At 38.3% G+C, this 25,203-nt stretch overlaps 1 protein-coding gene across 3 annotated transcripts in view; it reads right to left on the minus strand.

Moving 5' to 3' along the window:
* Positions 1 to 25,203, minus strand: part of LOC137040001 (uncharacterized) — a 51,649-nt gene that overhangs the window by 12,328 nt on the left and 14,118 nt on the right. For 2 of the 3 annotated variants that reach the window (XR_010897796.1, XM_067415400.1), the window contains exons 2-4: positions 23,475 to 23,783; positions 7,874 to 8,197; positions 7,078 to 7,374 (exon numbers count right to left, since the gene is read on the minus strand). Coding sequence is in view for 2 of the 3 variants with exons in the window: in XM_067415400.1 (XP_067271501.1) it covers positions 7,078 to 7,374; positions 7,874 to 8,197; positions 23,475 to 23,783 (930 nt within the window). In the remaining variant the exon portion in view is untranslated. The remainder of the gene's footprint in view (positions 1 to 7,077; positions 7,375 to 7,873; positions 8,198 to 23,474; positions 23,784 to 25,203) is intronic. The other variant, XM_067415401.1, reaches the window with a different exon arrangement.

A 25,203-nucleotide genomic window follows, 5' to 3' on the forward strand; every position in this document is an offset into this window, starting at 1 on the left:
ATCTTTCAGATAAATCAGCTGACCAACTCTCCCCCCTTTACATTCATTGTAAATGACTGGGCAGCCTCCTGTGCGGAGTGTTCTCATACAGCCAAAGTAAAAGGCCTTGACTAGTGTCCCAAACTAAGAGGGGGGAAGGTGGTCATCTGATGTACTCATAACCACACCTTAGGTGACATGTGATCCAAATTCACAACGTCAGCGGTGATGTGAGTACCAATCACTCTCTTACTTAGTGTCCTTGAGTGGACAAAAGTAAAACTCACTACAGTGCAATATCTGTATCACAATACTTTATCACAATATGCTATTTTTTTTAGAAGGACCTGTATGGAATGATTTACATATAACATATGACATTACATATAATATATTTGAAGTAAAATAAAGTAAAAATAAAATAAGTTAAACAAAAATCTTTAAAGGACATTTAATGACACAATAGCAAATTGTTGATTTTGATATTTGGAATGAATTTTGGATTTGTATGTTTCATTCACTTTTGATTGTTATGGATTAATGTATTTTTACTTGTTGGGACCTCAGGAAGAGTAGCCACTGCCCTAGGTATTGGATAATGGGTATCACAATAAATAAATAAACTTAGATCATAGGTGAAAAAAGACCATTTAACTTCTTAATCCGCACCGGATCGTGGGCGGGGCGTCTGACGCAAGTGGGCGTGTCTCTACTTATAATTACTTTTGTTTTATACAAACTGTTCAATCAACTATCACAAACTATGCATCATTTGAAAGCTAAAACACTCAAGATTCATGTTCTGAACTCGTTTTTGCAATAAATACACCAGAGAGGAAAGGGTTAAATTAAATGCTAAAGCAGTGGCTATTTAAACATTAGCATAATGAACGCGGTACTCATCTTTCATCTCCTGACGTTCAGATCAGATCGGACGAATCCACGAAACAACAGCATACATGTCTGTGTAAGAGTCCACTCTTCAAAATGCATCCCACTTTTAATCCAAAACAACGAAAAAATAAGGGGAAAAAACTAAAAATCCTCCGTTGTTTGCATAAGCGTTTTGTGTTAAGAGTAATCAATCATGTCCATTTTCAATGAAATAGCGATTGTAAGCCTTATTTTGACAATCTCCCTTGTACTGTGGACTGTTCCGGTCTTGTTAAACCCTCCCAGGTCTCTCTCCTTCAATCAAAAGCTGACTAGGACACATAAATAGAAAGGGAGCGCGTCACTGGGTGATGCATCTGTCAGTCAAACTCGCCGGTTGTTTTAGTTGGATAAGCCATTCAATGCCTAGCCAATGCATAGCCAGCATAGATTTGATTGATGGATGTAGTAACGAATCAAAAGACAATATTTTGCGTAGTTTCTGTAAGAGACGTCGTAAGAAGCATTGGTGAATACCTCATGCTTACTTAGCTGTTACTTAGCGTCGTCTCCACAGTATTCATTCATCGTATCCAGCGCCTGCCAGTGTAAGCGCACACACTTACACACAACGCGCAGACTAAATAAGAGACTGTTTTTATCAACTAAATGAGTTTTTTTACACTTGTAAATTCTGTAAATAGTTGTTTTAGTTATCAGGGACTGCAAATGCATTATAATTAGCAGTTTATTGCAGATTTATTTGAATAAAAACTACTCTTTACTATTACACAAATGTTCTAATATAATTGGACTTTATTGAAAGGACGCCCAGTCTTTTTTGACATAAAAGCTTACAGAAGCTACATTTTTGAGAGAATCGTCCTCAAATTTTAATCAAAGCATGATCAGACATTCAGTTTTATATTTAGGTTATTTTCAGGGCATAAAAATTAAAATCTAATATTTTTTTCCATAAGGGAATAATAAAAAAATAAAAACGTGAGTCACTTACATGCATATTTCCCCTTGTTTTAATCTGTCCCTATACTATTTGAGTTATTATGACTTTTGGGTAACATAATTTAAAGTGTCTAGTTTAAAATAAGACCACATTTATGGATATAGACCATAGGGTTTAAGAGCTGCAGACATTTTTATTTGGAGTATGTCATTTTTTTATTTATTTCTCAGCACAGGGCGAGGGTTAAGAGGTTAAAGGCAATTTACTAAGGAATATTTTTTTATTAAAATTTGTATACGTTTTTTGGCAGTTATAGCACCAGATCTTGCCCAATCTCCACAACTTTTTTAGGTGTCCTCAGAGTATGTTCATATGTGTGCATGTCAAATTTGTTATACATATCTAATTTAATTTTGAGCTTATAGACCAGGGGTGTCCAAAGTCAGTCCTGAAGGGTCACTGTCCTGCAGTCTAGCTCCAAGTTGCCTCAACACCCATATCTGAAAGTTTCTAGTATGCATAATAAGACCTTGATTAGCTGAAATTGTCATCCTTCGCCAGGTTCTCGACTGGTGTGGGTGAGAGACAGAGGAGGGACACTGAAATGATGAGAAACGGCGCCGAGTGATAAATCACACCTGAATATCATGAGGCCTCGTCACCTTTCTCCTCCCCCTTTTGGCAACATTTGCCCTCAAACTACCTTCAAACTTCCCGTGGATCAGAGACACGATCACTTGGGAGAACTGAGAGAGAGTGCTCCAGCTTACAGAACGCTCTGAGAGGACTCACGCATTCTTTTATACTCAACACAAAGCAACCCATGCAATTCATTGACCCATGCATTCTGGACCCTTCCTTTATCTTCATTCTCTCTTTCTCTTCCTTTCGTTACTTTTTGTTATCCTGTATATACTTGTATTCTTTATTTAGTCGTATGTTTTCGTAGTATCAATTATTAAAACCATTGTATCCACGTTTGATTGTCATTGTTGCGGCTCACTAGGGCAGCACGATTAATCGAAATCAAACCGCAATCGCGATTTGGCTTGTGTGCGATTATGAAAGCTCGAACGCTGCGATTTTAATGAAATAAATAAATGCCCAGTGTGTTAGCGAAGAGCGGCTCTGTGATAAAAGCTGCTCCGTCTGAAAGACTGCGAGTTTGAGTCACTTATAACGTGTGTTTAAAAAAACAACACGAGTCAAACATCTTCACAAACTAGTGAAGCGTTCATAAACCTGTTCAACAAAAGACAACATTTAATAACATGTTTTACCTCACTTCATATCGACAGTCGAGTGTGTGTGTGAGCTGATGTGGCTTCTCATCACAGAGTGAGGCAGACGATGCGTTATTTTATAGTATTCTATGTCAATCAGCACTGCATTATAATACACTTTGTTATTATGAAAATACCCTTGATGGCTTGAAGAACTCAAATACACCATATTTTGCTGCAGTTGTGTTTATTGTCGTCATGTTTATCAAAGCGTCTCTATCTTCTGTTTACAGCGTTAGCTTCACATAGGCATGTGCCGATATCAATTTTTCATGTTGCGATTAATTGATGAAGTTTTATCACGATATACGATATTATCACGATATTGAAAAAGTTGCAAAAAAAGTGTTGCCATAGCATAACAGCTTTAAGAACTATTTTTGTAAGAACAAAAATAACTGAATATTTAAATACAATAATGCACCAAAAATATATACAGCTCTGGAAAAAAAAATTAAGAGACCCCTCTTGAGAAATCAATGTTATGTGGTCTCTTAATTTTTTTCAGAGCTGTAAAAGTACAATTTTCAAACAGATTAAAGTGCAAAAGAATTAGGCTATAAAGAACAACAGGTAGGCTTACAAATTACAATAAGGTCTCATTGGTTAATGCATTAACTAAGATTGAGCAATAGCTACATTTGGCACAGAAAGTATAATGTTTTTGTTAATGTTAGTTAAGAAATACTGATCATTGTTAGTTTTATCTTAGGTCCATTAACAAAGTTATTTTGATTTTGATTTTAATGTTATTAGAAAGTAACTAAGAAATTAACATAGAATTATGAATTCTTTTTTTTAAGTATTTTTCATTGTCAGTTTGGTAATAATGAATTAACATGTTAACTAATGAAGTTGTATCTCAAAGTTTTACTGAACAATAACAAATAATTAGAACAGTTCTAATTATTAGGGCATGTTGTAGTCCAGATTAAAACATAAAATTGTTTAAATTTGAAAATAAATAGCCTATTAAGTCTTTAATTATTAAGTATTCTGTGCTGAACAACACTGAGATTACAAAAACGAACGGCTATTTTAAAAACTACACGCCTTTTTTTGTTTGTTTGCTGGTTTCCGGGGTAACCGGCTGCATTCTGCAGTTCATCAGCGCCCTCTGCTGTCGCTGAGCGGCACTTCAGCAGCGCGTCTCCTTCACCGGCTCAGTCATGTGCAAACGCACGTTGGGCTTGTTTATATCTGAGCGCGTGTCCCTTTGACGCAGAATACAGTGGTGTTGAGCATTTATACGGTTGATGGGCAAAGTATTCTTGAGTGCATTATAAAAAAATGATAAATTGTTAATAAATTATTATTTACGATATTTTAAAGTGCCCACCATAACAATATCGTGCATTTTCATTATCGTGATAAATCGCATTATCGAAAATCGGCACGTCTAGCTTCACATCATGGATTTCCTGAAAACGAACGTCAATTACTTCTCTGAGGCAAATGTGGCGTTTTCCGCTCGAGGGCGCCCTCTGGCTTTCAGTATGAATTAAAACTTTTGGGTAATTAATAATAAGAAACTTAATAAACTTAAAAATATATAAATTTATTGGACAATCCATGTTTTTCTTCAATGTACAGGAGTTTTTTTCCCCCCACAGTGGATCACAAGAGGTTCATATTTCATATTAAAGACAGACTTTAAGAAATTGATATCACAGATAAACAACACACACACACGCACACATATATATATATATGTCTCTGACAAAAGTCGCTTGTGTACAAATTGACCTAAAGTGCGGCTGAAATATATTTCTAATCAAGATTTTTTTACAAGAAATGGCTCCTTTTAATCCCACCAGCTTTTGTGATAATGTTTCAGTGAAAAACTAAACTTTCAAAAAGTATTCTAATATTCACAGCTTGGTAAAGCCCATTGAGCCAATTTTTGCAAAGACATAAGTGTTGTCACCTTGTCATATGAGCTTCTCCTGTGACTAATAATGGATCAATTAGGTCTCAAGTGTGTATAAAAAGAACCCCAGTACGCTAGACCTTCACATCAACTGCAACTAGACCTCTGCAAACATGCCTAAGATTCACCCTGAGACTAAAGTTTTGATTATCAAGAGGCTGAAGACCAGATCCACTGCTGATGTGGCAGACCCCTTCAATGAGTCTCAGCGTCAAGTACAGAGGATTAAAAAAAGATTTGAAGAGACTGGAGACGTTTTTTTAACAAGCCCAGGTAGACCCCGCAAGACAACTGCTCGAGAGGACCGTTTGTTGGCTCGAATATCCAAGGCCAGCCCATTTTCCACTGCAGCAGAGCTCCACGAGACCTGGTCACCTGAAGTCCCTGTGTCAACGAGAAAAGTTTGTCGGATTCTGTCTCGAAATGGCCTCCATGGTCGAATCAGTGCCCAGAAGCCAGCACTAAACAAAAGACAATTGAAGAACCGTGTGGCATTTGCCAAGGCCCACAGCCAGCTAAAAGGATGGACGCAGGAAAAGTGGCAGAAGGTGGATGTTTCAGATGAATCTTCTGTTGAATTACACCACAGTCGCCGCAAATATTGCAGGATACCTACTGGTGCCCGAATGGATCTGAGATTCACCCAGAAAACAGTGAAGTTTGGTGGCGGAAAAATCATGGTCTGGGGTTACATCCAGTATGGGGGTGTGCAAAAGATCTGCAGGGTGGAAGGCAACATCAATAGTCTAAAATACCAAGAAATCTTAGCTACCTCTTATTCCCAACCATAAAAGAGGCCAAATTCTGCAGCAGGACGGTGCTCCATCGGATACTTCCATCTCCACTTTAAAGTTCCTCAAGGCGAAGAAGATCAAGATGCTCCAGGATTGGCCAGCCCAGTCACCAGACATGAACATCATTGAGCATATGTGGGGTAGGATGAAAGAGGACGCATGGAAGACGAAACCAAAGAATATTGATGAACTCTGGGAGGCATGCAAGACTGCTTTCTTAGCTATTCCTGATGACTTCATCAATAAATTGTATGAATCCTTGCCAAACCGCATGGATGCAGTCCTTCAAGCTCATGGAAGTCATACAAGATATTACATTTGGATCTCACAGCGCCACAACTTAATTTGCTGACATATTTTTGTATTTGCAGTAAATTTGTTACATTTCTGTATAGGCGACAAAACTTTTGTCTTGCCAAAATTTGACCTTTCTGTCTTGATTAAATGATAAATATTTCTTCTGTGAAAATTATTTATTTCAGTGCATTAAACATCATTTGGGAGGGTTTTAGCTTTTCATATAAGCTATTTCTAACACCAATGAATAAATTAAAAGTCAGGTTAATATCAGGTATTTCTACAAAATAGATAAGCGACAAGACTTTTGTCAGGGACTGTGTATGTATGTATATGTATATATATATATATATATATATATATATATATATATATATATATATATATATATATATATATATATATATATATATATATACACATACTTGTTAATTGTAATCCATTGTTGTTAACCATATATATATATATATATATATATATATATATATATATATATATATAGCTTAAATACCTAGGTTAGGTTTAGAGATTTATAATTTGATCATAACTAGTTACGATTAATTAAATACATAATAAACATGAATGATGACCACCTTGTGGCCTGCTTAAGGCTTGCAACCAACTCCGACTACGAGAAAACTAGCTGCCTCCTCCCAGTGCCAGAGGTCCCACTAAGGTAGAGAAATAACTTTATCTTCACTATTCTCTGCTTCTCAAATCAGATAACTGTTTTAGTTAACCCTAAACTAGTTCTTCCTTTACAAATATCTTTTAGTATTTTGGCCAAATCTCTTTGAGAAACTGACACCCAAATCTGATGGATCCCCTTTTAACCACATACAGGTAAGTAAAAGTATTGGTCAACCCCTTAAAATAACAATTAAATGTAATAAATACTGTATGTGTTCAAAATATTAAATATGATCATTATTTTATTGACAGATTTGATCTACTCACCATTGACCGTAACCCTGAATTTATTGTGTATGATGCGTTTGCTGCTGCTGATCGTCTGTGTATAATATCCAGAGTCTGTGATTCTGGTGTTCATGATGGTCAGAGATCCAGTGTGACTATCCAGCTGCAGTCTGTCTCTGAATCTCTCATCAGGACCAAGATTTATAAAATTATTTTGGATTGATACAAGGATATTATCTTCAAACATCCACATTGCGCTATCATGCCTCTGTATTTCAGAATCAGTGTTTAGAGCGATAGACTCTCCCTCCTTCACTGACACTGACTTTATTTCACCTGAAACAACAAACACACATAGAACATTGATGAACAGCTACTCATTAGAGGTTAATTACACACACACACATAATTTTAGTTTACTCTCACTGAGTCTTGTTTGAGATTAAATTCAATAGCAACTTTTCCTTCTGAGGAAGATGATTTTTAGGTCTAACAGGACATTTCCCAGAGAGAAATGTGTTCATAAGATCATATGACAGTGCAGGTGATCAAGTGATCACTAAATACAGAACAAGCATTAAACAAACACATTATTTTTGAAGATTGTTATGACAATAATTTAATAATAGATTTTCATTAATATTCTTAGAAGAAACAGTAGGATACTATTATTAATGTAATTTAATAATATATTTTCATTAATATTCTTAGAAGAAACAGTAGGATACTATTATTAATGTAATTCAGCACAAACCGGCAGATTTTAATCTAAATTGTTCACACAATGCTAACCTGAATAAATGCATTATTGCACTGAAAGAAAAGATGGACTCACCGCGGACAGTCACAGTGAATGACTTGTGTATGGTGTATTTGCTGCTTTTGATTAAATCAACTTCATATTTTCCAGAGTCTGTGTTTCTGGTGCTTGTGATGGTCAGAGATCCAGTCCAATAGTCCATCTGTAGTCTGTCTTTGAATTTCTCACCAGCACCATCATACGAGACGTTTCCAGTCATTCTATTGACTTCAGCTATAGGAGATTTTTGATCTTCAAACCTCCAGCGCATCACATCATATGTCTTTGTATCAGTAACACCAGTGGGTAGAGTGACAAACTCTCCCACGAGCACTGACGGGTGTTTATCAGCAGACACAACTGGAGAAGAAACAGGAATAGTTACTAAGACTTATACTGCATCTATTCAAATCTTCATTAGTCCAAAATCACATTTTGAGTCTGGAAGGAGATTTGATAAAGTGACAATACACAACATTTAGAAGACAATGGATTCATAGTGATCGAGTTACATTCACCCTAAGGAGACAATGAGAAGTGCTTTAAACAATGTCAGCTTGACAATTTGCACTCCAATCTGGTCGAATCAAACAAACACACCAGAAATACAAACAGTTCGTCAAAAGAGTGATGTATAAGGCATCTTTACGTATACTTTGTGTAATAGCCTGTACCTACTTTTTTATTTGAATATTTTAAAGGGGTTATGAATGGAGAAATAATATGTTCTTTGATCTTTTGACATATAAAAGGTCTACTATAAAAAGATTAATATTTACATTTATCTTTATTAAAACAAAGCTTCCAAAATGACAAATTTTGTAGTTCCTCATATAGTTCTGTGCTAGTGTCTGGCGTTATGCTCCATAGTCATATCGTCAGCCTGTGAGATCGGCAATATGCGATATTATTGTTCCTTTACTCATTCATTTGCTTATTTAATTACTTAATTTTATATATGAGAATCTTTTTCTATTTTGCGATCAAATGTTGAGTGTTTATTTATTAATCTCCAGTGATGTAAAAACATAGCTTAATCAATAGTGCAGATTTTTTTCATTTCTCATGTCTGTCATCATGTTAAATAAAACATTAAAGACATAAGAATATTTCAACATGTCAGGGGAAATTTACGGATCTATAAAACCGGGCGAAAGGCTCCATGGGGTAAAAGGCTCCTTTGATTTGCCTCAGCAATTGGGGCTTTTCAAGATGCACGTGGAAATTTGGCTAATCTTTGAAGTGATTGCTGGCAGATTGTGTACTGTTAATGTTTGACTGTTTCGTAATTTAAGCAACACTTTTTCAATAACAGAAGAATATTTTTAAGGTATCTGGGGTAAAAGGCACCCCTGCTCTTCGGGCAAAAGGCACCCTATTTAACATGATGATACATATCTGGGTGAATTTTCCATTTGTTGACATGGCATGGTTAGAGTGAGATGGTAAGTTTCATACAATACGTTGGGTGTCCACCTTAATAATAATAATAATAATAATAATAATAGATTTTATTTATAATGCACTTTTCATTCCGAAGAATCTCAAAGTGCAACAAAGGGAAAAAAAAATACTACATTTATATTAAATACTACTAGAATACTACAAACAATCAACCAACACATAACAGAACAGAAAGAGCTGATGGTGAACAGAAACAAAGCTGATGGTGAACAGAAACAGAGCTGATGGTGAACAGAAAGAGCTGATGGTGAACAGAAAGAGCTGATGGTGAACAGAAAGAGCTGATGGTGAACAGAAACAGAGCTGATGGTGAATAGAAACAGCTGATGGTGAACAGAAAGAGCTGATGGTGAACAGAAACAGAGCTGATGGTGAACAGAAAGAGCTGATGGTGAACAGAAAGAGCTGATGGTGAACAGAAAGAGCTGATGGTGAACAGAAAGAGCTGATGGTGAACAGAAACAGAGCTGATGGTGAACAGAAACAGAGCTGATGGTGAACAGAAACAGAGCTGATGGTGAACAGAAACAGAGCTGATGGTGAACAGAAACAGAGCTGATGGTGAACAGAAACAGAGCTGATGGTGAATAGAAACAGCTGATGGTGAACAGAAAGAGCTGATGGTGAACAGAAACAGAGCTGATGGTGAACAGAAAGAGCTGATGGTGAACAGAAAGAGCTGATGGTGAACAGAAAGAGCTGATGGTGAACAGAAAGAGCTGATGGTGAACAGAAACAGAGCTGATGGTGAACAGAAACAGAGCTGATGGTGAACAGAAACAGAGCTGATGGTGAACAGAAACAGAGCTGATGGTGAACAGAAACAGAGCTGATGGTGAACAGAAACAGAGCTGATGGTGAACAGAAACAGAGCTGATGGTGAACAGAAACAGAGCTGATGGTGAACAGAAACAGAGCTGATGTTGAACAGAAACAGAGCTGATGGTGAACAGAAACAGAGCTGATGGCGAACAGAAACAGCTGATGGTGAACAGAAACAGAGCTGATGGTGAACAGAAACAGAGCTGATGGTGAACAGAAAACAGCTGATGGTGAACAGAAACAGAGCTGATGGTGAACAGAAACAGAGCTGATGGTGAACAGAAACAGAGCTGATGGTGAACAGAAAACAGCTGATGGTGGAAGTCTCTGTTAGCTCCGCAGCACACTGTTGTCCACTCCATGTTTCAGATTTCTCCCAGCGGCAGTGTCCCGATGACATCGCCGAGGCATGACAGCTGAAGACCAGATGATGGGTCTTCATGATGATTCAAACGATGGGGATCGCCGCAGCACCATGCAGGAGGCAGAACATTTTTCCGGGCACTTCTGTGGACACACCGGGGTCGGCGCAGAAGTCCAAGCCGCTCCACGGCCGCAATGCAGGACGGAACAGCGGCGCAGCCGAGAAGCGGAACATCCCAACATCATGCCGGACGCCGATTACGATGGCCCGGATGACGCTAGCCTGGTGCAAACTTCAGCCACCATGCAGCTTAAGCCCAAGGGAGACCACCAGTGAGCAGTCGCGGCGAGAAACATCAAATGTCCTCCAAACCAGAACCAACCGCAGCAATTCAAACACAAACATTAGAGAAGCGGTTGAAACGACGAACAACGTCCTCTCAGTGGCTGCCAGCAATCAGCAACAGCCCCAATTGTAGCTCTGACTGTCTGACTGTTAGACTGTCTGACTGTTTGAACCATTCCATTGTAGATTTTGCTTTATGTTTTGGATCATTGTCTTGTTGGAAGACAAATCTCCGTCCCAGTCTCAGGTCTTTTGCGGACTCCATCAATTTTTCTTCCAGAATGGTCCTGTATTTGGCTCCATCCATCTTCCCATCAATTTTAAAGGTCCAATGGCATGGGTTGTTTTATTGTTTTATAATGTTTCCTGGGGTGTACCACGATTTAGATATTGAATTTATTTCTCAACATTTTACTATACGCTGTGTACAATGTAGTTCGGAACATGATACTGTTCATTTAAATACAGTAGTACGAAATGACCGCGAAAGATAACATCAAGCTGCCATTTTATGAAGAACTCAATCACAACTTTATTCTGTACGTCTTTAATGACCTGAACTGCCATCTTGGAAAACAGTCTCGACTCATCGAGCGACGAGCGCTCTGCTAAGTGATGAACTGTGACTGAATCTCATATGGTCCGTTGTTTCCGGAAGAAAACACTGAACACAACAGAGAAAATAAATAAATAAAACTAAAAATGTCCATGTTATTACATTTCACAAACTTAATTCCTATCGACCAGCTCACTTAGCACAGCGCTCGTGGATCGATTAGTCGAGACTGTTTTCCAAGATGGCGCCTGTCCGTGAACGCGTAAGGCACTATGTTTATAAAGTATCTTCTTATTAAACTGTTTGTACTCTTACAAAGTTCTCAATGCTTCGGTTTGCATGTAGGGACCCTCATTATGCTGCCGTGTTAGTGTGAGGCTATTTTGAGCCTTGTTAGTGGTATTAACTAGAGATTTAATTTTACCACCCTGTGTCTACTCTGTGCCCCATAGACTAGTGTTATAAGCGAATCTGTTTTTAAAGATAAAACTCTTTACATTCGATTTTCATTAAAACGCATCCCAGAGAACGATCTACTCGGTAACCATCTGTTATTTACCCCTAGGTTCATTTCTCACCGGAGTTGTCCTTTAAGGTTACCTCAGTCTATCTGGACTGAGGGAAGCGTTCAAAAGTCCTTTTTTTTGTCCAAAGACAAAGCTAGGTGTGACATTTACATTATTGTCTGCTATAATATCGTAATTGTTGTTCTGACTTGGTTACTCAAGTGGGTGGGGGACGCACTGAAAGTTTAAAATGCGTGATATCACAACAGCGAGGGAGATGTTTCCCCCAATAATGTGATGATAATTTAATTGATTTTAAACAACAGTCCAAAAAAATATTAATAAATTACATAAAGTGAAAAATTACACTTTAGACATGAGTGTGTCTGTTTTTGCTCTTTTTCTACAAAAACAAACAAAAACAAAACGTTTTAACAAAGCCGGAGCAGAGCTTATTAAAGCGAAACTGCAGTGTTTTGTTCCTGAATAAATCTGTTTTGGAACGAATCATTTGAGTGAACGATTTAATAATTTATTATTAAAACCGCCACTTGCTTTGTTTCTAAGAGAATCAGCAGTTTTGAACTTGAATGAATAAGTTAATAAATCACTCAACAAGACATATTTGATGCTAACTGCAGTTTTAGTGTGATACCATGACAAAACAGGTACTACTAACACAGCACAGCAAACATATCCTTTTCTAATTTTCAAATAATTATAAAAAACACATTGACAAATGTTAATATCAGACAAAATTATGCTGAATTATGATATTCCGCTGCAATTAATGGCACAAAATTATTTTGGGCTGTTGGAAACATTTGATAAAATAGCCTATATCAGAACAATATTTGTGAAATAAGATGTATTTTCGATGTTTTGTTTATGAGGGTATATGCATTATAATGAGAAGATGGATCCTACAACACTTACATATTACATATTTAATATACATATATAATTCATGAACATATGTAGTTAATTGTGGCATTTAATCTGCCTAATTTTAATGAATACGTACAAGAGCTTGTTTGTCTACGCGAAAGGATCTGTATTGCTCGTTTGATTTCGCGGAAGCATCTCTGGAGTACTTTGATCCGCGGAAGGATTGAGATCAAAGGACTTTGCGAGGTTCACCAGAGAGGCAGTAGCAGCTATTTTGAGGATGCAGTTCACGCGTCAGGTAAGTGTTAATGATTAAACTGCAGACAAATATGTCGAACATATTAGGCTTGTGTGTGGATATTTAACATTAGACGTGAATTAAGAAGTAAATTAGAAGTAAATATATCCAAGGGAAATAGGGATTATTTAGGCCTAAGTGATGTCAACGTCAAGTTCACTCCTCATTGAATAAATGATTTACGTTACGTTAATGTGGTCTTAAACCATGTTTAAGTAATAATACATAATTTTGTTTTAAACTATAATACTATATAATGTATTTTAGATTTAATCTCAGCGTGTTGTGTGCTATTTTTTGTGTCACACAAACTTTCTCTCATTAGCTATAGGCCAAGGTGCTGTGGTGATTTTTATACGTGCAAATTTACTGAAACATGTCAAACGTGTAACTTAATGTTGGCCAAATAATGTACGCTATTTAGGGTTACGTGGTTGTGTTGAAAGTGATTTTTTTCGCGTTCCAACTTTTGAAATTGTCCCGTAAATTAAGGGAACAACATAACCATGAATACTATGATAAAATGGCGCTCATTTCATCGTCCTCACAAGTGGGACGAATTCTAAACTTTAGTTTAGTTACACATGCAAGTAAATTCTTAATATTGATTAGATGTATAAAGAATATATATTTTTATTATTATTCATTTTTCTCTTTCTCCAACAGGGTGTGACCAAGATATCCATTGATGCCTTGTCGTTGCAAAGTTTCTCATCCAAGCCAGTCAGTTCTTCTTAAAAGGATATTTAACCCAAAAATGAAAATTATGTCATTTACCCTCATGTTGTACCAAACCTGTATGAGTTTCTTTGTTCTGCTGAACACAAAATAAGATATTTGGAAGAATGTTTGTAACCAAGCAGATGGTTAACCATTCACTACCATAGTAGGGGGAAAATACTATGGTAGTAAATGGTTGCTCTATCTGCTTTGTTACAAACATTCTTCCAAATATCTTATTTTGTGTTCAGCAGAACAAAGAAAATTAAACAGGATTTGAACAACATGAGGGCGAATAAATGAGGACAGAATTTTCATTTTTGGTGAACTATCCCTTTTCCAGGTATATTAAAGATATTAAAGAAAAGTGACAAGGGCTTTGGTCATTTTTTTTCATTTGAAATGAATTCTTATGAAAATGTATTGTTTGTATGCCAAATGTTATAAATGCAGATGATACAATGTGCTTTAATTTATTTTTATCCTCGCTATAACATGTAACTAGTTCACCTGCAATTTCTAGTAACAATTAAAACCATTTCAAAATGAAACCCCTAATTAAAACGTTTTAGTTGAATTAATTATAAAAACAGCTCGAGTTAACGTACATTTTAAAGTTGAAGTCAAGTTTGAGCCAACTAAAAATTGTTAATTCAATTAACTTTAAAAATAATTGAGCAAACGTACATTTTAATGTTGAAGTCAAGATTGAGCCAATTAAAAAATATTAATTCAGGTAAAAATTTCTAGAACAAAATTGACTGAACGTAAAAAATCTGTGGAACTAGTTACTAAATAATAATTAGTTGAAAGCACTAGATATTTTTTACAGTGCAATACATTTCATTCCAATTCATGATTGACTTGTCATGTCCCACTTGTTGGTGATTCTTCACAAAAAAATACAGTTTTATATATTTATGTTTGAAGCCTGAAATGTGGCAAAAGGTTGCAAAGTTCAAGGGGGCCGAATACTTTTGCAAGGCACTGTGTGTGTTTTTGTGAATTCTTTACTTATATGGGTTTCAGTATTATATACAGCTGTATTTTATATATTCGGGGTTATTATGTAAAATACTTAATACATAAGGTAGGAACGTACTATGCAATTTTTAGTGGATACCGTTTTTGGCAAAAGTGATGCGTTCTTCGGTACGTGCACGGAGCTGTAAATATATGACGCATTTTCCACCTGTGCAGCATCTCTGAGTGCAGGACAAAGTTATTGACGCCGTAAGGTCATTTCCTGACTGTATTATTGGTAATGCTAGATGTTTATACTGCAGAGACTGTCTCTAGTATTAAGCCTCTTATTCGCGGGTGTTTCGCGATCTTTATGATTATTAGTTCGCCATGTGAGACGCACATGGAAGTGCCGCTAGCATCGCGTCTTAACCTACTGGTATTGGTTATAACCCATTTAGTTGGGTTATAATTATAAGCCTGGGCTTAATTAAAAAAATGAATCTAATTAATTAGAGGCTTTGTAATTAATTTATCGAAATTAATCGCATTTTAATTGCATATAAATATTTGATCTGAGAACAGTGAGAAGTAATTTTTCACATGGATTTTTAGTATACCATTGAATAATGACTGAATACATAAGCTTAATCAACAAAATATTGTTTATTTATTTCAGTCCAGCAGTGCAATGTTAGCCATTAAGTGTAGCAAAAGCATATTTGTGATATTTGAGGCTCGATGTGCTGCGGTGATACGCGAATTCCTTGTTGTATAGCATGCACATAACCATGCTCTTTGACGACGCTTCCATCCTCTCGTTTTTTAAAACAAAATTTCCCATCCACGGGGCCAAGCAAAGCGGTCTCATCAGCTTCTTTGGTCATGATTGTCGTGACTCATGAACGCTAGTTGGTATTTCAGTATTATCGGTCCGTCGAAACTCATTCATTGAAAAACGTTCCGTGGTGCAAAAATAAGTGTGGTTAAAATTAAGCCCTAATAATATATTTTACATATATATATTATTAGGGCTTAATTTCATCAAACCAAAAGTTCAATTTTGGTTTGATGAAATGGAGCCACCTGGGAGACACACCAAACATGTGGAAGAAGGTGCTTTGGTCAGATGAAACCAAAATCGAACTTTTTGGTTTGATGAACCCTTACTTTCAGTGCAGCAAACTCTCTCCAGAAGTTCAGTGAGGATCTCTGAATGATCCAATGTTGACCTAAATGACTAATGATGATAAATAGAATCCACCTGTGTGTAATCAAGTCTCCTTATAAATATGATAGTCTCAGAGGTCCGTTTAAAGTGCAGAGAGCATCATGAAGAACAAGGAACATACCAGGCAGGTCCGAGATACTGTTGTGGATAAGTTTAAAGCCGGATTTGGATACAAAAAGATTTCCCAAGCTTTAAACATCACAAGGAGGACTGTGCAAGCGATAATATTGAAATGGAAGGAGTATCAGACCACTGCAATTCTACCAAGACCTGGCCGTCCCTCTAAACTTTCAGCTCATACAAAGAGAAGACTGATCAGAGATGCACCCTCGAGGCCCATGATCACTCTGGATGAACTGCAGAGATCTACAGCTGAGGTTGGAGACTCTGTCCATAGGACAACAGTCAGTCGTATACTGCACAAATCTGGCCTTTCTGGAAGAGTGGCAAGAAGAAAGCCATTTCGTTTATAGTTTACCACAAGCCACCTGGGAGACACACCAAACATGTGGAAGAAGGTGCTTTGGTCGGATGAAACCAAAATTGAACTTTTTGAACATTGATGTCTTAAGACATTCAGTTTGCATATAAGAGCCACAAAGAGTTCATATGTACTAAGACTCTAAAAAAACATTCTGCGATGTGTAAATTCGGCGATACATCAATTACCGAAGCAAAGGGAACAACTTCCAACTTTCATCGACATGTGGTGCGAAAGCACAAAGATTAAGAACTAATCATTTCTGTATATGCATAAACACCCGCGCTCATGCTCTCGCTTCTATTCAATGCTGTGTCCACCTGGCATCCGCCTAGTGATAGCGTTTTCCAGAAAGTCACATTGCGGCTACATTATTTGACTCAACTGTTATTTTAATATATTTACTGTTTACAAAGTAGGAGAAAAGTGTCACAGAGAAATTCAAACCTTGTTTTTTTAATAATAAAATGAGCATCTCCCTCAAAAATGTCTAACAGCAGGCTGCCTGCCTGCCCTCTCTTCCTCCAGCACACTGCTCAAACACACAGACATACGGATTCATATTAAACCCTGTGGCTCATGGCGACACATTGATGTCTTAAGACACGAAACGAGGGGTTTCTGCAAGGAACCCAACAGTATTTGTTATTTTTTACCTCATATCATCCAAATCTCATCTAGTATTTCCCAGCGCCATTCCGTCGAAGAAGGTCAAAATCCTGGCGCGATTATACAGGTCCTTTTCTAAAAATTAGCATATTGTGATAAAAGTTCATTATTTTCCATAATGTAATGATAGAAATTTAACTTTCATATATTTTAGATTCATTGCACACCAACTGAAATATTTCTTTTATTGTTTTAATACTGATGATTTTGGCATATAGCTCATGAAAACCCAAAATTCCTATCTCAAAAAATTAGCATATTTCATCCGACCAATAAAAGAATAGTGTTTTTAATACAAAAAAAAGTCAACCTTCAAATAATTATGTTCAGTTCTGCACTCAATACTTGGTGGGGAATCCTTTTGCAAAAATGACTGCTTCAGTGCGGCGTGGCATGGAGGCGATCAGCCTGTGGCACTGCTGAGGTGTTATGGAGGTCCAGGATGCTTCGATGGCGGCCTTAAGCTCATCCAGAGTGTTGGGTCTTGCGTCTCTGAACTTTCTCTTCACAATATCCCACAGATTCTCTATGGGGTTCAGGTCAGGAGAGTTGGCAGGCCAATTGACCACAGTAATACCATGGTCAGTAAACCATTTACCAGTGGTATTGGCACTGTGAACAGGTGCCAGGTCGTGCTGAAAAACAATCTCCATAAAGCTTTTCAGCCTATTCGTTCAGAAATTTCTTTCTGTGTCTTACCCTCTCGCTTGAGGGTGTCAATGATGGCCTTCTGGACAGCAGTCAGGTCGGCAGTCTTACCCATGATTGCGGTTTTGAGTAATGAACCAAGCTGGGAGTTTTTAAAAGCCTCAGGAATCTTTTGCAGGTGTTTAGAGTTAATTAGTTTATTCAGATGATTAGGTTAATAGCTCGTTTAGAGAACCTTTTCATGATATGCTAATTTTTTGAGAATTTATAAAACAATAAAAGACCTGAAATAGTTCAGTTGGTTTGCAATGAATCTAAAATATATGAAAATTTAATTTGTATCATTACATTATGGAAAATAATGAACTTTATCACAATATCCTATTTTTTTTAGTAGGACCTGTATTATCCAATGCGCCATAATCCAATCCAGTAGGTGGCGGTAATGCACCTTCAAGACAACCACCAATCAGATCAAAGGAAGCGGAGCTGAACAGACTTCAATCGTGAAAAAGAGACACAGGACAACAACCGTGTTTTTTAGAGGTAAGTAGGCCTGGGATGAATTATAAAATGCATCTCAATTTTAATTTAGTATTTTTATTCATCTTTATGTTTTACAACTTGTGTGCTTCTCCTGAGCGAGTCAGAGTGAACTGCAATGTTAATAATAGTCACGTCAACGCCCTCGTACACAACCAACGGCCAGGATAATCTTAATACATTGAGTTTCAGTTTGTTTTTCACCAAACCGTATCATATTTGTAATCATCTTTTTTCTTGAGATTGGCATACACTGGGAATTGCGTCCGATTTTGATCCGAATTCTGACTCGTGCAACTCTTTTTTTTTTTCCTTTTTTTTGTACAACGTTTGATGTGAGGTGTTCATCTATGAGATGATTTTAGTATTAAGATGATTAATCTGTGCGTGCAACAAGTAAGATGTGCATTTGTGGAAACGGTGCTGCACATGCATTCATTGACTTGTGAGTCTATCTTATTTGATTCATTTGGATTTTTGAGACCATACACAGTCCCTGACAAAAGTCTTGTCGCTTATCTATTTTCTAGAAATACCTGATATTAACCTGACTTTTAATTAATTCATTGGTGTTAGAAATAGCTCATATGAAAAGCTAAAACCTTCCCAAATGATGTTTAATGCACTGAAATAAATAATGTTCACAGAAAAAATATTTATCATTTAATCAAGACAAAAAGGTCAAATTTTGGCAAGACAAAAGTTTTGTCGCCTATACAGAAATTGAGCAAATTTACTGCAAATACAAAAATGTCAGCAAATTAAGTTGTGGTGCTGTGAGATCCAAATGTAATATCTTGTATGACTTCCATGAGCTTGAAGGACTGCATCCATGCGGTTTGGCAAGGATTCATACAATTTATTGATGAAGTCATCAGGAATAGCTAAGAAAGCAGTCTTGCATGCCTCCCAGAGTTCATCAATATTCTTTGGTTTCGTCTTCCATGCGTCCTCTTTCATCCTACCCCACATATGCTCAATGATGTTCATGTCTGGTGACTGGGCTGGCCAATCCTGGAGCATCTTGATCTTCTTCGCCTGAGGAACTTTGATGTGGAGATGGAAGTATGCGATGGAGCACCGTCCTGCTGCAGAATTTGGCCTCTTTTATGGTTGGGAATAAGAGGTAGCTAAGATTTCTTGGTATTTTAGACTATTGATGTTGCCTTCCACCCTGCAGATCTCTCGCACACCCCCATACTGGATGTAACCCCAGATCATGATTTTTCCGCCACCAAACTTCACTGTTTTCTGGGTGAATCTCAGATCCATTCGGGCACCAGTAGGTATCCTGCAATATTTGCGGCGACTGTGGTGTAATTCAACAGAAGATTCATCTGAAACATCCATCTTCTGCCACTTTTCCTGCGTCCATCCTTTTAGCAGGCTGTGGGCCTTGGCAAATGCCACACAGTTTTTCAACTGTCTTTTGTTTATTGCTGGCTTCTGGGCACTGATTCGACCATGGAGGCCATTTCGAGACAGAATCCGACAAACTGTTCTGGTTGACACAGGGACTTCAGGTGACCAGGCCTTGTGAGATCTGCTGCAGTGGAAAATGGGCTGGCCTTGGATTTTCGAGCCAACAAACTGGAGGAATACATACCATATTGTTGTTTTTTACAGTGGGTCATAATATAGGCTAGCATATCTTTGTCAGTGCGTTTTGTGGTGTTAGGAATTGTTTTTCTGAGCATTTTCACACTCACTCCAAACGTGCGTACACCACCTCCTGAGCTGGCGTAGGATTTGAGCGTGTGTGTGGGTACACCACCTCCTGAGCTGGCGTAGGATTTGAGCGTGTGTGTGTGTGCGTACACCACCTCCTGAGCTGGCGTAGGATTTGAGCGTGTGTGTGTGTGTGTGTGCGTACACCACCTCCTGAGCTAGCGTAGGATTTGAGCGTGTGTGTGTGTGTGTGTGTGTGCGTACACCACCTCCTGAGCTGGCGTAGGATTTGAGCGTGTGTGTGTGTGTGCGTACACCACCTCCTGAGCTGGTTTAGGATTTGAGCATGTGTGTGTGTGTGTGTGTGTGTGTGTGCGTACACCACCTCCTGAGCTAGTGTAGGATTAGAGCATGTGTGTGTGTGCGTACACCACCTCCTGAGCTGGCGTAGGATTTGAGTGTGTGTGTGTGTGTGTGTGTGTGTGTGTGTGTGCGTACACCAGCTCCTGAGCTGGCGTAGGATTTGAGCGTGTGTATGTGTGTGTGTGTGTGTGTGTGTGCGTACACCACCTCCTGAGCTGGCGTAGGATTTGAGCGTGTGTGTGTGTGTGTGTGCGTACACCACCTCCTGAGCTGGCGTAGGATTTGAGCGTGTGTGTGTGTGTGTGTGCGTACACCACCTCCTGAGCTGGCGTAGGATTTGAGCGTGTGTGTGTGTGTGTGTGTGTGTGTGCGTACACCACCTCCTGAGCTGGCGTAGGATTTGAGCGTGTGTGTGTGTGTGCGTACACCACCTCCTGAGCTGGCGTAGGATTTGAGCGTGTGTGTGTTCTCATTGTAATGCTGTGTATATGACAGATTGGCCCTGCACATCTTGCACTGCATTTCATGATAATTCACCGTGCTTCCAGGCATCACTGCGCGCTTCAGTTTCACTTTATTTTGCGGTCTGGAAGGCGTGCTGTCTAAAGGCTTCAACATACTACACAAGAACAGAGAAAAAAAGTTCTCGCACCCAGGGCTGCGAGAACAAAATTACATCAGTTTGTTCTCGCAGCCCTGGTTTGGGAGTTCTCGCAGCTTGTTCTTGACACATCGCCTGAGCAGAACTTTTTTCTTGCGAGCGTCCGAGAACTATTGTGTGATTGGTCATACACTTAAAGTTGATGGGGTTAATGCGGAGAAACGCAGATGACGCTTTTGTAAGGCTGGAAAAACCTAGTAGATGCCGTAATGTCTAATCGCTCTGAGAAAACAAAGGAAATTAGCAACTGAACTCATTCATACAGTTAGCGTCTCTGTCCGAGACGACATCACACTGAGTTAACCATCTATGAATGACTCTAATTTACATGTCTTTCCTTTCACATGAAAATTCCCCCAAACTCCTGATGCCCCTCATATTGAGATCACCTGAAATGCACCAGAAATCTCTTTGTTACAATGTCAATCCTCACAATACAGTATTATATGTGTTTGATATCGTTTGAAATGTCTCAGTGCGACTGGTACAAATATCTCTACTCCACAGAAGTTAACTAGAACATCCTAAACGTTTTAAGAGTTTAAAGATATCTTTCCTTGGTATATGGTTGGTGTGGCTTTCAGCCATTTGGCCTCTCTTCTTCTCAAGTCTACAGGACTTGATTAATGCAAATTCCTATTGTGAACTGGTGTTTCCATTTGAAAGAGTTTCAAATGGTTCTGGGTATGTATCTGGTTCTGGGTATTTAAGGAAATGTTGCAAAGAGCTCAGGGCTCGATACTGTATTCAGGTCAGCCCGTAATGCTGGACGTTTTAACCCATGCAGCATTATGTAACCTTGATAAGTCAGGTATACATTTCATTTTTTACTTCAGAGTATTTGATGGATTACCTTTGAATTGTAATTGACATTATACATTTACCTGACTGTTAATAAATTGTTACACTTTGATTGTTTCTGACTTGCTCTGGAATTATTATGAACGGACATGATTTCAACAATGGGTTAAACGGAATAATTAAATGTGTACTTAAACTATTAAATATAAATGACCAAATAACCAACTGGCATTCTAACCTAAATTCTAAATTATGATTAAATGTAGCCAGATTAAGAAGAATTGGAATTCAATCCTTAATGCCCAACTGAAAACAGAACGCGCAGCGACCTTCACCCGCCGATCGTTAACCTCCATTGGGACGATTTGGGCGGCGTGAAGTATGGAATGCACTGGCCAGAACGAACTTTGTTCTTGTTCTTGCCACCTTGATAAAATGAACAATTTTTTTTTGTTCTTGCAAAGTATGTTCCAAGCTTAACGCTAACCAATCAGACTTTAGTTACTGCCCAAAATGCTGCAATAACCAATCCGAAAAATACAGGTGCTGGTCATATAATTAGAATATCATCCAAAAGTTTATTTATTTCACTAATTCCATTCAAAAAGTGAAACTTGTATATAATATACATTCAATACACACAAACTGATATATTTCAAATGTTTATTTCTTTTAATTTTAATGATTAATTAAATGTCATGGTAATATAAGAATATCCTCTAAATTTCAGAGCTGAAAACTACCTAGTTAGTCAAAGAAAAGCTTTTATAGACACCAGGAATATATATGGATTCAAATCCATCAGTTACAACCCCCTAATATTTCAACATGAAAATCACAGTAGATCAAATGAAAAATATGTAGAATTCATTTATTTTGTAACAATAATTTTGTTCCTAATCAAATATGAGTTTGTCATAATAAATCTGACAAAAAATACTCCCCCTCCATTGAACCAATTGGTAACGCCCAACCAATGAGTCGCACTTTCACCAAAACAACACGAGTGATGTTTGGAAGAGCACACGGGTAACGTTAGTGCCAAAAATGAAGAGAAGTGCTGCACAGCAGATTATATTTAATTGCTGGTCAGAGAGGGATGCAAAAAAAGCATGTACTGAGAATGAGGTATAAGAATATTGTGTAATAGTTAAGTAACGTTACACACCACATATATTTTAGCTAGCTCATCCATTGCAATGTATTTAGCTATAACTATCAGTATAAGTTACCAAAGCAGCCGTCCGTTTTGCTAGTTCATTTTACAATAGTGTCTGTAATTATCAATGACAATAGTATTCACATAGTGTTTGTTGTCTTCCTAAATTAATCTGACTTTTGAACAAATTGGATGGATGAACGATTTAGGTGGCTCTCTCATTTAAACAGTGAATTGCTGCCGTCTACTGGCGGTTTCAATACTTAAGTTCTTTCTTGTTTATAATCTCTACTATGTTAGCATTTTATGAATAATAATACACAAACTTCATAATTTTTCAAAATGATTTTTCCATTAATTTTAATTTAATAAAACAATTTTTCAAAATCCCCCTGTTTGGACAGATGCAATGAATTAGAGACTGTTCTTTGTTATCGTTGTGCAGCCAAAACATAACAATAATAACTAAAATGGATTGAATACTCACCTACGAATTTGAACGTTATAATGACTTTGGTGTTGTTTGATATTTCATAAGGTCCAGCATGTTCCGATGTGATGTTTGTGATGGTGAGATCCCCGGTCTGACCGTCTGCTTTCAGTCTGTCTCCGAATCTCCCATCAGGAACATCATATGTTGTTGGTTTACTGTCTTTTCTTACTCTGGCTATGCGGTCACGTTGAGCTCCAAACCTCCACTCTAACAAATCCTCTTCCTTTATTTCAATGAGACCAGTGTGAAGAGTGACTGAATCTCCAACTGTCACTGTCACTGTCACTGACTCACCAAACATACCTGAAGAACAAAGAGCAACAGTCACACAAACAAAAAATAATATTAGTGACAAAACACTGACAAAAAAACCTCATCTCTTTAAGACAGTTTTATTTCATTAATAAAGGTGAAGTGATATATTTAATGTGGAACTGCATTTCATATTCAGGTCAAAAAACAAAACTATACACTAAGATAACAATAGGTTACTGTCGTAACCCCGGTTCTCTGAAACATCGAGTGGAGAGATCCACCTATGGGAAGGGCATCCATACCTGACCTCTGCAGAAGCATCCAATTGCACCAAGTCTGACAAGACAGGCATATATGGGCTGCATACGCTACTGTACATCAGTAAGTATATTCGCTTCTCGTGCGGTAAGCGGGGCAAAGCTGGTGGATCTCTCCACTCGATGTTTTAGAGAACCGGGGTTACGACAGTAACCTATTGTTCTCTTTCATCATCTCGTTTCGAGATCCACCTATGGGAGAGACATGGACAGCTCCCCGATTGCCCAATACACTCACAGTGAGGTCCTGTTAGCCAGAAAAAGACGGTCACCCCGAGGGGCGGTGCACGACGCGTCTCATAATCATGAACTCGCCACACCGACGCAACCGCGTAACTGCGGTGTGAAGCAGGACATGAAACATAGGCTATGTGTGTCACACATAAAGAAGGCAGGGTTAGGAAGACCCCACCCCCAAGACCGAATGTGCTACTGAGGTTCTGGTGACATCCAGCCTGTAGTAACGCACAAACGTATGGGGAGAAGCCCAACTGGCCGCAGAACAGATATCCTGCAGTGATACTCCCCTGAACAGAGCCCAAGAGGCGGCCAAGCCCCTCGTGGAATGAGCTCTGATGTTCCCTGGGGGTTGCACTCCCTTTGATTCATATGCCAAGATTATAGTGTCCACAAGCCAATGTGAGAGGCGTTGTTTAGACAGGGGATCCCCTTTGCGAGGAGGAGCCCATGAAACGAAGAGTTGGTCACTCTTCCGGAACGTGCTGGTCCTAGACACATACGTTTGTAACGCACGGACTGGACACAGGGCATTTAGCCTCTGATCCTCTGCGGAGGAAAAGGGCGGAGTGTGAAAAGCGGATAGCTCCAACACCTCCGATGTGAACGCAGGGAAACATTTCGGCATGAATGCTGGATTAGGCTTGAGGAAAACCTTATCTCCACCCAGAGAGAAATTGATGCACGAGGGGTGGACCGAGAGTGCATGTAACTCACTGACACGTTTGGCTGACGCCAAGGGCCAAGAGCAAGGCTGTTTTGAAGGACAGCAACTTAAGGGGAATATTCCCCAGAGGCTCAAAAGGGAATTGAGACAGAGCTTCCAGCACCATGGAGAGATCCCATTCAGGGATCGTTCTCCTAATGACTGGCAAGGAGCGACGGGCGCCCTTCATAAATCTGCGGATTAGAGA

This window comes from Pseudorasbora parva, chromosome 14 (genome assembly GCF_024679245.1).
Source record: "Pseudorasbora parva isolate DD20220531a chromosome 14, ASM2467924v1, whole genome shotgun sequence".
In the NCBI taxonomy this organism is placed as follows: Eukaryota; Metazoa; Chordata; class Actinopteri; order Cypriniformes; family Gobionidae; genus Pseudorasbora; species Pseudorasbora parva.